General features: G+C 40.8%; 1 protein-coding gene across 3 annotated transcripts in view; it reads left to right on the plus strand.

The window, feature by feature from the left end:
* Positions 1-14615, plus strand: part of LOC126412220 (probable basic-leucine zipper transcription factor Q) — a 104635-nt gene that overhangs the window by 61910 nt on the left and 28110 nt on the right. For all 3 annotated transcript variants that reach the window (XM_050081707.1, XM_050081708.1, XM_050081709.1), the window contains one exon: positions 23-232. In XM_050081707.1, coding sequence (XP_049937664.1) covers positions 23-232 — 210 coding nt within the window. The remainder of the gene's footprint in view (positions 1-22; positions 233-14615) is intronic.

Below are 14615 nucleotides of genomic sequence, written 5' to 3' on the forward strand. Positions count from 1 at the left end.
TGTGATTGTGTGTCTAACACAGAACTGGAAACCTTGGCCAGATTTGGATAGCCCAGACCAGTCTGCGGCTTTGAAGACCACTAACAAAGAAAAATGTGCATGCCCACTACCTAATCCATTTGCTGAACTCAGTGTTGAAGAACAAAATCTTGCCATACACATAAGTGAAATGGGTTTTCCTTTACCACGTACAGCAAGAGCTTGTCAACTCGTGGGAAGTGATGACAAGAAGGTGAGTAGATGGAAAAATTAATAGCAAATAAGTATCGTAATGAATACAGACTTTACTGGTAATAAAACATTGTTCCCTAATTAATTTGTTTAGTAGGATAGCTATATGTAATTATATATATTTTTCCTGTCCTTTTTGTTAGAGTACTGATATGAATTAAAGTGTTAAATCTTCAGCATTGTTATATTTTTAAGAAAAAATTGTTACTGAAACTGATCTCAAAAGAAATGATAGACTGATGGAACAACGAAGTTGTTTATCTGTGTTGATGAGTTCAAACACTACAAGCAGCATGTTATCATTAATGGTTTGAATTAGATTGAGTAAGCTTTGTCCATTATAATTAGACAGCAATTTGTTACACTCATAGGACTTGGGGTTCACTCCACAACAGGTCTTTGGCTTTTACTGTACATTCTAGATTTTCATACAGTGTGTGCACATTCAAACATAAGTTGAGCAGAAGTGGTCTGTGGCATAAATGCCATCTTCATGAGAGCATCTGAAAAATATATTTACAAATCAAATCAGTTAGTGCTAATATCTGCACGACATTATCAGAATATGGTATTTTTGTTTCTTCAAGCACTCGTGTAAATTTGTGAGCCTCTAGCGGCACGTATTATATACAGGTGACCTTTGCCGTGACAATTTCATCAATTTTTATTGCCTGGGATCCTTTTCAGGCTGGCAGTGAACGTTGTACCAATTTACAGCACAAGCTCTTTGCTTGTGCTGTTCACAGTCTCCTGTGGGCTGCAAGCACAATTTGTAGCATACTTGTGGGCTTGCAGTCATTTTCACTTGCCAACGTGCCACATAGACAGTCTAACAGAAATGTTGAGAGACTCTTAACTAGAGTGCTGAGTGTGCTGTAGTAGTCTTACATGTGGGGTTTTATGTATTTTAGTTTGTTGCTCTCAAGTTGTTTCAGCTCAGTGTAACTGTTTTATTTTTATAATCAGCATTTCTGCGGATCACATTATACTATTAACAAATTTTGCATAATGACATGATGAGAATCAGAAATAAATATAAATAGTACGTATTGATTATATGTTACAATGTATGACAAGATACGTTGTATCTTCACTTTGTATTGTAGGACTATCCAGAGATCAGTTGCGACAGAATGGTATCAACAAATTAATAATCTGAGAGTCTTTGGAATACCAGAATAACTTGGTGAAAATATGGGTGTGTTCATTAGTATTACTCCTGAAAAATTTCATGTATAGCTTTTAGAACCTGCTGTTGATAGGAGCTAGAGAATAGGGTGCTGGCTGGTAAATTCGACAAAACATAGACCTATCATAATAAAGTTCATATCCTATTTGACTTATCTGAAGCCATTAGGGCAAAGAGGAAACTATCAAACTCATGAGTGACTAGGTGAGAGGAGCTTACATATGAAATGATGAAAATATTTAACATTGCAATCTCCTAGTTATGGATCCAGAATGTGAGGGCAGGATAATTGTAAAGACAGCTGCAGGAAAGAAGTCAGTGAGCGGCAACACGGTTCTTAAAAATCTCAACTGTGAGCCCCAAATTATTTTCTTTTGTTAAAAACTGTTGAACTTTCTAATTTTTCCTTTAAAATAGTTTCCTGTTATTATCATTTGTTTCTTTATTATTACTTGTACTACTAATTAATTCAATATACTGTTCAATTTTCATACTTTCAGTACCAACATAGTTTGAATTTCAGTACTTTCTCATTGCTCTCACAGTTATTTGATCTTGATTATTAATTTACTTTCAAATTATAATTTTATTCATTAGTAACATAGTCTTAGATACTCTTTCTCTATTGTTCTTACTATTTCCTTTTACATTATTATTTTTTATTCTGGTTCAGTAAAACTGCTGTTGTTGTTGTTACTTCCTTACACTTCGATATACTGTTTACTTTGTTGCTATTGTATCAACTGATCTTTCTTTTCATATAACTAATGCAGCTTTGAATATCACACACTCTCTTATGGAAGCTAACCTGACATTAAACATCTCTGACCATTCCACTCTTTCTCTGCCCTTCGCACTGACTGTTTTGGCTTTGTGCACCCCTCCCTTCTCATTCTCCTCACATTTTGCAAACACTGGGCCATTCCAGTTGTCAGACAACTGTCCATCCTACATGTTGGCTTTTCACATAGGTGACTCATGATGGTTCTATGCTAGAACTCACAGATGCAAATGTGCAGTCTTTACCAGCACACTTGTCAGAATTACACTACATGTTTCAGAACCCTTGCATTCATATCATACTCCTGTTGGAGGAGCTGAGTACCACCTCCAGCTAGCATGAGACAGATGTAGCAGATGAGAGGATGGTGTGGCAGTATATATACACAAACTTGTATGCACGTGTAATTGTGGCTGGAGATATAAACATAAATCTTCTAAATGACTGTCCATTTGTTTAAAAATTCAGGCCTATACATCCCTGCTTAAGCCTTACACTGCTTCCACTTGGACCAACTAACCATGCAGCAGACACTCATACAGGGTGTTTCAAAAATGACCAGTATATTTGAAACGGCAATAAAAACTAAACGAGCAGTGATAGAAATACACCGTTTGTTGCAATATGCTTGGGACAACAGTACATTTTCAGGCGGACAAACTTTCGAAATTACAGTAGTTACAATTTTCAACAACAGATGGCGCTGCAAGTGATGTGGAAGATATAGAAGACAACGCAGTGTGTGGGTGCGCCATTCTGTACGTCGTCTTTCTGCTGTAAGCGTGTGCTGTTCACAATGTGCAAGTGTGCTGTAGACAACATGGTTTATTCCTTAGAACAGAGGATTTTTCTGGTGTTGGAATTCCACCGCCTAGAACACAGTGTTGTTGCAACAAGACAAAGTTTTCAACAGAGGTTTAATGTAACCAAAGGACCGAAAAGCGATACAATAAAGGACCTGTTTGAAAAATTTCAACGGACTGGGAACGTGACGGATGAACGTGCTGGAAAGGTAGGGCGACCGCGTACGGCAACCACAGAGGGCAACGCGCAGCTAGTGCAGCAGGTGATCCAACAGCGGCCTCGGGTTTCCGTTCGCCGTGTTGCAGCTGCGGTCCAAATGACGCCAACGTCCACGTATCGTCTCATGCGCCAGAGTTTACACCTCTATCCATACAAAATTCAAACGCGGCAACCCCTCAGCACCGCTACCATTGCTGCATGAGAGACATTCGCTAACGATATAGTGCACAGGATTGATGACGGCGATATGCATGTGGGCAGCATTTGGTTTACTGACGAAGCTTATTTTTACATGGACGGCTTCGTCAATAAACAGAACTGGCGCATATGGGGAACCGAAAAGCCCCATGTTGCAGTCCCATCGTCCCTGCATCCTCAAAAAGTACTGGTCTGGGCCGCCATTTCTTCCAAAGGAATCATTGGCCCATTTTTCAGATCCGAAACGATTACTGCATCACGCTATCTGGACATTCTTCGTGAATTTGTGGCGGAACAAACTGCCTTAGATGACACTGCGAACACCTCGTGGTTTATGCAAGATGGTGCCCGGCCACATTGCACGGCCGACGTCTTTAATTTCCTGAATGAATATTTCGATGATCGTGTGATTGCTTTGGGCTATCCGAAACATACTGGAGGCGGCGTGGATTGGCCTCCCTATTCGCCAGACATGAACCCCTGTGACTTCTTTCTGTGGGGACACTTGAAAGACCAGGTGTACCGCCAGAATCCAGAAACAATTGAACAGCTGATGCAGTACATCTCATCTGCATGTGAAGCCATTCCGCCAGACACGTTGTCAAAGGTTTCAGGTAATTTCATTCAGAGACTACGCCATATTATTGCTACGCATGGTGGATATGTGGAAAATATCATACTATAGAGTTTCCCAGACTGCAGCGCCATCTGTTGTTGAAAATTGTAACTACTGTAATTTCGAAAGTTTGTCTGCCTGAAAATGTACTGTTGTCCCAAGCATATTGCAACAAACGGTGTATTTATATCGCTGCTCGTTTAGTTTTTATTGCCGTTTCAAATATACCGGTCATTTTTGAAACACCCTGTATGTTCATTGATATATCTCCAAATAGAGTGATGTTGTCTGATAAGATATCTGTGCCTGGCATATCTGTTCATGATGTGATATTCATGACTGACTTTTTGCAATGTGCAAAGAATAAACACTAAGAAGTGGCTTTTTTCAAGTACATGAATATGTGTGAGCTTACAGCTGATGCCTGTGGTATTTCTTGGCAAGCAACAGCAGGAAATAGCTTCAATGTAAGATTCCCAGATATGTGAGTGGCTCAAAGACTTCTTAAATAACAGAACCCAGTGTGTTGTCCTCAATGGCTAGTGTTCATCAGAAATGAGGGTATCATCAGGAGTCCCCAGGGAAGTGTGATAGAACTGCTCTTACTATAGGCATAAATGATTTGACTGGCTGGGTGTCTGCAACTGTTTGGTGACGACACTATGATGTACAGGAATGTGTCATAGCTGAGTGACTGTAAGAGGATACAAGATGACTTGGACAGAATTTCTAGTAGGTGCGATGAATGGCAGTTTGCAGAAATTGTAAGTTAGTGCAGATGAGTAAGAAAAAAAAATCATGAAACATTTAAATATGTCTTTAATAGTGTGTTGCTTGACACACATCTAGAACAATACGAGATGGAATGGGCTTGTAAGGTTGGTGTGGAAGGTGAATCGTTGACTTCGTTCTGCTGGGAGAATTGTGGGGAAGTGTAGCTCATCTATAAAGGAAACAATGTACTGAGCACTAGCATCACCTATTCTGGAGTAGTGTTAGTGTATTTGGGATCCCTACCAGGTCAGCTTGAAGGAGGCATGCTACTGGATTTGTTACCAGTGTGTTCAGTCAGGACACAGGTACTATGGAGACGCTTTGTGAACTCGAATGGGAATCCCTGGATGGAAGAAGACGATCTTTCTGTGACGCACTATTGAGGAAATTAAGAGAAGTGGCATTTGAAGCAGACTGCAGAATAAGTTTACTGCCACCAATTTACATTTTGCATAATGACCACAAAGATAAGAGTAGAGAAATTAAGACTCCTACAGAGGCTTAAAGAGAGTTTTTCCCTCGTTCTATTTGTGAGTGGAAGAGAAAAGAAAATGACTAGTAGTGGTACAATGTACCTTCTGCCGTGCACCATACAGTGGCTTGCATAGTATGGTATGTATGTAGATTTAAATGCTCTTATAAATCATGTAGTATATAATTTCACTTAAAGATTCAATAATTTATAGGATAAACATACTTCTCTAAAAACTGTAAGAGTAAAGATAGAGCCTGCACCATGGCCTAAAGATGATCCCAAATACGCCGACTTTTGATAATTTTCTTGCTTGCAAGCAAATACACAACCAAGTTATTCAGTCTGAGAGAAATTGAAAACTCAGATATGCTCATTTCTTAACTGAGGACTTCTTACATGTCTGATATCTCATGGAAAAATCTTACATACAGGAATTGACAACCCAAAACCTACATCTGAACCTCTAACTGCTGTTGAGGATCTAAATCAGTATCTTGCCACACCAGCATCTTTACTTGATCAATGCACAAGGGTGCAAACTAAAAAAAAAATACTGCAGCTCTGATGTTTAATATAGTCAGTAAGTCAGTTGTACGAATTTGTTCGACAGCTGCAGGATACAATGATGTTACAGTGAAAATGATCACTTTCTGCATTGATCAACTACTACCCAAAATAACATTTTTAACCACTTTCTGATCTCTAGCATCTTCCCAACAGCCTGGAAGGAAACAATTATCCAGGAAGGAATCTGCCAAAGGACCCTCCAACTACAGGCTCATTTACCTCCTGTCAGCATTATCTAAAGCTTTGGAATACTTAGTTCACTATTGAGTTACTAATTGCTTACGAATACCAGCCAAAAATCTCAGCATGACAACTGCTTTTATGTAAGTGACTGAAGAATAGAAACGAGCTATGGACAAACAAGAGGCAACTATTTTGTGCTTTTTGGACTTCAGCGAAGTTTTGACACTGTCAGCTTTGATGTTCTAGCTGCTAAATCCCCAAAACAGAAATTTTTTTCAAGTGCTGTACAGTGGTTCCACGCATACCTTACATGCCACCAACAGTGTGTAATGATTGGAACAAAAAGGTCACAAGGGGTAAATGTAGTATGAGGATCAGTAGGGAGTCCATTACTTTCCTCATTACATGTTCACTTATTTGCTAACAACCTTCAGTTGTATATAAGTAAAAGTCCAGCAAACTTGTGCACAGCCTGCCAGCATTTACATGCTTGCTTACTATATCAGAGTGGTCACAGCATACAGATCTAAAATGCAAGCAGTCTTAGTTGCTGACAAAAGACGTATCACATCTTCATTCATGAATCTCATCCACCCTTAGTCCTAAATGTTACAGAACTAACTGCAAATAACTTATGAATAATTTACTACAGAAGCATAAAAATGTGTTTCCTTTCAGGCTTAGAGCCAAACTGTTATAATCACTAATACTTCCAGTACATAAGTATGGTAATTCTATTCTTCAAGAACGTTCGAATGAGAGCTCGTGCCAGCTGGAACTGGCAATGAAGGCGTGTGTGTGATACATTTGTAAAGTTCACTATTTCAACTGTATTACTCCTGCCTACAAATAGTTATCATGAATACATGCCAATAAGCATAGATATTATCATATTCTGTGTTTACTGTACCTTCTTTTCAGTTATTGCACTCCCTGTTGTTTATCTTCAGCTCTTATTCCACGATCTCAGCACAGCACAGCAGAAATAGTGGTCCTCGTACTGGTTCTCATTAAAGTCAAATCTTCTCTGTACCAATACGAAACACAGCAATCTTCTGTATATCACTACATTGTTGTTGTTGTTGTTGTGGTCTTCAGTCCTGAGACTGGTTTGATGCAGCTCTCCATGCTACTCTATCCTGTGCAAGCTTCTTCATCTCCCAGTAGTTACTGCAACCTACATCCTTCTGAATCTGCTTAGTGTATTCATCTCTTGGTCTCCCTCTACGATTTTTACCCTCTGCGCTGCCCTCCAATGCTAAATTTGTGATTCCTTGATGCCTCAAAACATGTCCTACCAACCGATCCCTTCTTCTAGTCAAGTTGTGCCACAAACTTCTCTTCTCCCCAATCCTATTCAATACCTCCTCATTAGTTACATGATCTACCCACCTTATCTTCAGCATTCTTCTGTAGCACCACATTTCGAAAGCTTCTATTCTCTTCTTGTCCAAACTATTTATCGTCCATGTTTCACTTCCATACATGGCTACACTCCATACAAATACTTTCAGAAACGACTTCCTGACACTTAAATCTATACTCGATGTTAACAAATTTCTCTTCTTCAGAAACGCAGTAAGTACTGGGAGATGAAGAAGCTTGCACAGGATAGAGTAGCATGGAGAGCTGCATCAAACCAGTCTCAGGACTGAAGAACACAAAAACAACACAGTCATTTTCTCAGTGTAATTTTCTACCTCAGGAATCCAACTTTGGAATGATCTTTGTCAATATATCAGACACATTAAATGCTTTTCAAACTTACAAAGACACCTACTATCACAATAGCTATCTCTTCCAAATTCTTGTCAGAACACCCTCCTGCCCCCCCCCCCCCCCCCCCCCAAAAAAAAAAAAAAAAAAAAAGAAACACTCTTCTCTCCCCTTTGTCTGTAAATTTCTGTATTGAAAGTCTGTTTTTCCTTAACAGCAGTTATCACTGTCATTTCAACCTTATCCTCTTTCATTGTCCCTTCAGTTTTTGGTGATGGTAAGGTGGCTTCAGGTGTGCTAAACTGATGACTTATTAAACAATGGTATTAGAGATAAAGTTAGTGAACTGCTTATAGATGCTGACTATGAAATTATTGATATGTTGGAGCACCACTTACGTAATTTGACAATTTCAAGGCTTCTTTTACCAGGATACAGATTGGCTGGCTGTTTTTCAAGGAGTTCATTGCAGGGTTGGGCAGTGGCCATGTATATAAGAAAAAACAGTATTCTGTTTGAGTCCATAGATGTATCGCAGCACTGCACTGAACAGATATTTGAATGTCATGCAGGGGCAATTGAATTTAGTAAAACTAAACTTCTAATTGTTGTTGTGTATAGGTCCCCTAACTCTGACTTCAGAGCATTTCTGCTCAAGCCAGGGAGGGTTCTTGATTCACTTGATAGGCAGTACCAGAAATTAGGTATATGTGGTGACTTCAAACATAGATGATAAATATAATGCTTTCCTTAATACATATCTCGTGCTCTCTTAGAGTTGCTTTCCATTAGAACATTCTAAACTGGGTACTAGCAGTAATAGGCAGCCCGGGTGGCTGACAAGTGGGATAAGGATATCTTGTAGAACAAAGTGGGAATCATATCAAAATGTTAGAAGTAGTCACAATCGAGCTACAGTAGCCCATTACAAACAGTGTATTAAGGTGCTTAAAAATGTTACTAGGAAGGCAAAGCGTGTGTGGTATGCAAATAGAATAGCTAATTCACAGGATAAAATTAAAACTATATGGTCAGTTGTGAAGGAAGTGTCTGGTCAGCAGCATAGGGTCGATGATATAAAGTCAGTTCATAGTAAAAATATTTCTGTTACTGATAAATCAGATATATGTACAATATTTAACAATCATTTTCTGAGCATTGTTGGTGAATTAAATAAAAATTTAGTTTCTACAGGGAATCACATAACTTTCTTGGCAAATGCTGTTCTGAGATTGATGTCTGAAATACTCCTCTGTAATACAGACAATAGGGAGATTGGTTCAATAATTAAATCACTGGAGACTAAGGACTCTCATTGTAATAATGAGAGTGCCTAGCAGAATAATAAAGTACTGTGCTACACATGTTAACCCTGTATTTAGCCATATATGTCATTTTTCCTTTAGGAATGGTCAGTTTCCTGAACGAATAAAGTACTCAGTAGAAAACACTTTATAAAAAGGGATAAAGGGATAATGTAGACAGTTTTAGACCTATATCTATGCCATCAGTGTTTGCTAAAGTTATTGAAAAGGCTGTGTATTTAAGGATGATTGATCATTTTATATCACATAATTTGCTATCAAATGTACAGTTCACCTTTAGAAGTCGTTTAACAACTGAAAATGCTATATTCTATTTTCTCTGTAAGGTACTCCATGGGTTAAACAAAAGGTTTCGAATGCTAGGCATATTTTTTGATTTAACTAGGGTGTTTGATTGTTTTGATCACAAAATATTGCTCCAGAAGCTGGACGGTTATGGAATATGGGGAGTAGCTCACAACTGTTTCACCTCTTACGTCAGCAACTGACAGCAAAAGGTCATTATTCACAATGTTGAGAATGGCTGGGCTGTGGGGTCTGAATGGGGTATGGTCAAGTGGAGGGTACTCCAGGGATCATTGTTGGGGCCACTCCTGTTCCTTATTTATATGAATGATATGCCCTCTAGTATTTTGGGTAACTCTAAAATATTTCTGTTTGCTGATGACACTAGCTTGGTAGTAAAGGATGTTGTGTACAACATTGGCTCAGTTTCAAATAGTTCAGTTCATGACCTAAGTTCATGACTTGTTGAAAGTAAACTAGTGCTAAATCAGAACAAGACTCAGTTTTTACAGTTTCTAACACACAATTCAATAAACCTGACACTTTAATTTCACAGAATGGGCCCATGATTAGTGAAACTGAACGGTTCAGATTTATAGATGTTCAGATACATAGTAAACTGTTGTGGAAAGCCCACATTCAGGATCTTGTTCAAAGACTTAATGCTGCCATTTTTATTATTTGAACTGTATCTGAAATGAGTGATCATTCAACACGAGAGGTAGTCTACTTTGATTATTTTCATTCGCTTACGTCATATGGTATTATATTTTGGCACAATTCTTGCCATTCTGAGAAGATATTTTTGACTCAGAAACGGGGGGTTGGGGCAATAAGTGATGTAAGTTCACGAACCTTGAAAAATTAAGCTGATTCTTGTTGTATTGTTGATTGCGTTTACTTAAACTTATGGATTGACCTTTTTCAGGTTCGTAAACATTTCATTTTTTTACCTGTTATTTCTTTTATGTTGTATTTTCATGTACTGACACATTCTATTACCTTGGAGATTTGCTCCTCAATTAGATCTTACAGAACTTAATGTGTAAATAAATAAATAAATAAATAAAGATAAAGTCCAGGTTGGACTGTCAACATTTATGGAAAGGACAGTGTGTTACTCGTCGTAAAGATGACATGTTGTATTGCAGACAGGCACAATGAAAAAACTTTCACACATTAAGCTTTTGGCCAAAGCCTTAATCAGAAAAGAGAAACCCACATACATTCACACAAGCAAGCACACCTCACACACACATAACTACTATCCCTGGGTGCTGAGGGCAGGCATACTTAAATGCATCAAAAAGGAAGCAACAGTCCATAGTGGAGCGAGGAAGGGGAAAGGGTAACAGGGTATGGGTGGGGAAAGAGATAACAGTGCTGCCTGGCAAAGTGTGTAGGGAGATGGCAGACAAGGCTAACTGGTGCAGTGGGGAGTGGGAGGGAGGGGGGGGGGGGGGGGGGGAGCACAGAAGCAGGAAGCAGGATGAATTGGCAGAGAGCAGTGCACAATGAGGGGGAGGGGATGTGAGTTGGGTCATAGGACAGAGGGGGCTGAAACTGTTTGGTAGACTGTGTGGGAACACACAGGTTGAGGCCAGAATGACTTCGGTAGCAGAGAATGAGTTTTAAGGATAACTACTACCTGTGCTGTTGAGAAAGGCAGGTGATGAATGGAAGGGGCCAGATGGACCAGGTTGTGAAGTAGCCATTGAAAGCAAGCATGTTCATGCAACAGGGTGGTCCACTTTACTCTTGGCCACAATTAGGGAGTAGCCACCCATCCTGGTGGATAGCTGGTTGTTGTTCATACCAATATAAAAAGGTGTGCAATGATTGCAGCAGCTTTGGTACACAACATTGCAGCTTTCACTTCTGATGGGGTAGGATAAGTCTGTGACTGGACTGGAACAGGAAGTGCTGGGTGGGTGGATTGGGCAGATCTTGCACTTAGGTCTTCCACAGTTATATGATCCCTGTGGCAAGGGGTTGGGATTTGGAGTGAGGTAGGGATGGACTAGGATGTTGTGGAGGTTGGGTGGGTGATAGAAAACTACTTTAGGTGGGGTGGGAGTGACCTTGGTTGGGATGTCCCTCAGTTCAGAGCTTGGTGGTAGATAATCAAAGCCCTGATGATGGATGTGGTGCAGTTGTTCCAGAAGGATGTTATTCAGTTGTTCCAGTCTGGGGTGGTATTGGTGGAGAGGGGTGAGCTCCTTTGTAGCTGGTTCTTGGAGGTGGTGGGAAGGTTGGGGGTGTGGTGGGATATAGCATGGGAAATCTGTTTGGATCTAGGACTGGGGGGACAGTGCTTATCTGTGAAGGCTTATGTGAGACCTTCAGTGTACTGGGCAAGGGAGCTGCCATCACTGCAGGTATGCCATCTCCAGGTGCCTAGGCTGTATATTCTTGGTGTCGAAGGGACGGCAACTGTCAAAATACAGGTACTGTTGGTGGGTTTAAAGTGGACAGAGGTGTGGCTGTGTAGGTTAACATACAGGAATGTGGCACACTGGGTTGAGAAGGACCAAGTGAAGTTGGTGGGAAAGGAAGTGTTGGAATTCTGAAGAGATGAGAATAGGATGCCGTAGCCCTCAGCCCAGATCATGAAGATATCACAGTGAACCTGACCAGATCAGTGGTTGGGGTGTTGGTAGCCTAGGAAGGTTTCTTCTAGACAGCCCATAAACAGGTTGGCTTAGGAGAATGCCATGCTAGTGCCCATGGCTGCGCCATGTATTTGTTTGTGTGTTAGGATATAGTTAGTAACGTGTATGAGGAATGACATAGCTGGTTTGGAATCTGAAGGACGTTGCTAGAGGAAGTTTTCAGTAGTGGCAAGACCATGGGCATGAGGGATGTTAGTGTGTAGGGAAGCAGCATAGTGGAAAGTCGGTGAAGGAAATGGTTGGTATCTTTGATGTGGTATGCTAAATTTTGGGCAATAGGTTAGAGATGTTGGTCAGTGAGGGACAATATTCTTTCATTGACAGCACAATAATTAGCTGCAATGGAGCATCCAGGATTGTTGGGTTTGTGGATTTTTGGCAGATTGTAGAAGGTGGACATGTGAGGTGTGATAGGGCTGAGGAGGGAAGTGGATTCAGATTTGGGAAGCCCCTAAGGCTTTCGGTGGGGATTGGAGATTATGTTGGACTTCCTGGATGGGATCACTCTGGCATAGTTTATAGGGGGAGGGGTCAGCCAATCGATGGAGGCCTTCTGCCAGGTAGTCGCAGTGATTCATGATAACAGTAGTGGATCCTTTGCCCATGTTGGAGTACCAATAACTATGGAAAAGATAGATTTCTTCTACCATAATGACACTTTGAGTTGCTTTCCATTGTTTTGATTTTGCCTAACAGCCTTTCTTCTATACCACAATCCTATGATGTTTTCTTTTGTACTATTCTCTAGAGCATTACTCTCCTCACTGTCCCGGGTCTTCTTTCCTGTGTTTTTTATTCCCTTACAAACTGCATATGCTTTGACTTCTGAGCCACACTGTATCAGTGGTCTTGTCCACACAGAACACATGCTTACATGACTGTGCAGATTGTTGGTGCACTTTCTCTTGTCCTAAATTCTTCCCACTGATATTTTTATTGTTTGTAGTGAGCACATTTCCTTCCTCATTGTCACATATTTTCGCATGTGTCATCCACACCTACCCAGCCATACGAAAGTGTGAACCTCGACCAACTTCCCTCCCACCCCCCCCTCCTCTCCCCTGATCCCACCATGCTCATATTCCCGTATATCATTCGTTCCATTCTTTTTTCCATATGTGAACATTTTTTACATATTTATTTGTGCAGATTTTTATATATTGTTGCTTATTTCTGTGTATTTTTATGTATTTATGTACTACTTCTTCTGGTAACCAGCTTCCCTCACAAAGAATCCCTGATCCTGGGTAAAAATGCAGTCTCACATCGTGTTCCTTAAATGCTGCCTGCACTATGGAATCTCCCCCCTCCAGTGGCATAACTATAAAAATTCCTTTCTCTGGATCCCACCTCACCTTTCACAGTCACCTTTACCTTTTCAGATTTTGTCAGTCCCTGTTCCTCATGCACCTGGTAATGCAAAAACACATCTCCATGGTACATACATCCCACAACCATCTCTGCTCCCTCTGCAATGTACTCATAGTGTGCTGTCCCTGCTATGTACATCACATCTCTGAAATTGATGCCTTGCACCTGGAAGAGCACTCGTAGCACTACATCCATAAGTTACCCAGCCTGCTGAAAACCTGCTGCCATTTGGGACACCACTGTTTAACACCTGTCCTACCCGCCGCGTTCCTCCATACCACCACCTCATAGCATCCAGACGTTGGTAGCTGACCTTTTCAACTTGCCACGTCCCCCAAATATCCCTTCCAACACTTCACCAAACCTAGAGCTGAACCAGTCCCAGAACACTGTTGTTAACTTTTCCATCAAAATCCTCAGACCAACAGAGTTTCAGTCCTTCTGAAGGCCTCACCTTTAACCCTACACCCAAGTTGAATCATGTTGGGCTTGTCAAAGACCTAGTGTCCTTCTCCCTACCACTGCAACTTCTTTGCCATCAATCGCACCAACTGAAGCTAATCCCAATTCCAACACTGAACCCTACCTCTCCCAATTCATACCACCATGTAACCATGATTCTCCCCTCACCACCTAACCACACCCTTGTCACTTTCCAGGGACTCCTTACCTCCAGCTGGGCCCCACCATACTAAGAATGCAAACATTTTCACAGAAGACAACTATACACAGCCTCAAAATAGATCCTGGCCTAATGATCCTACCTGCAGACAAAGATTCCACCACTGTTGTCATGAATCTCAGTGACTAACTACTCGAAGGCCTCTGCCAATTTTCTGATCCTCCCCCTCATCCATAAACTCTGCCAGAGAGATTTCATCCCGAAAGTCCAACATAACCTCCAATCCCTGGTTAAAACCATAGACCCTTCCCAGAACCTCTTCCCTGCAGCCATTTTCCTCTTCACTCCGGTCACTCCCTGCACACCCACCTTCAACATGCTCCCCAAAGCCCACAAACTTTACAATAGTAGACACCCTATTGGAGCTGGTTATTGTGCTTCCACTGAAAGAGTTTTGACCCTGATTGACCAAGACTTCCAAACAATTGCCCAAAATCTAGTCTTCCACATCAAAGATAGCCCTACTTGTCACTGTTGATGACGCTTCACTATACACTAACATCCCTCATGCTCATGCTATTGAACAC

The sequence above is a fragment of the Schistocerca serialis genome, chromosome 7, assembly GCF_023864345.2.
Source record: "Schistocerca serialis cubense isolate TAMUIC-IGC-003099 chromosome 7, iqSchSeri2.2, whole genome shotgun sequence".
NCBI classification, from domain to species: domain Eukaryota; kingdom Metazoa; phylum Arthropoda; class Insecta; order Orthoptera; family Acrididae; genus Schistocerca; species Schistocerca serialis.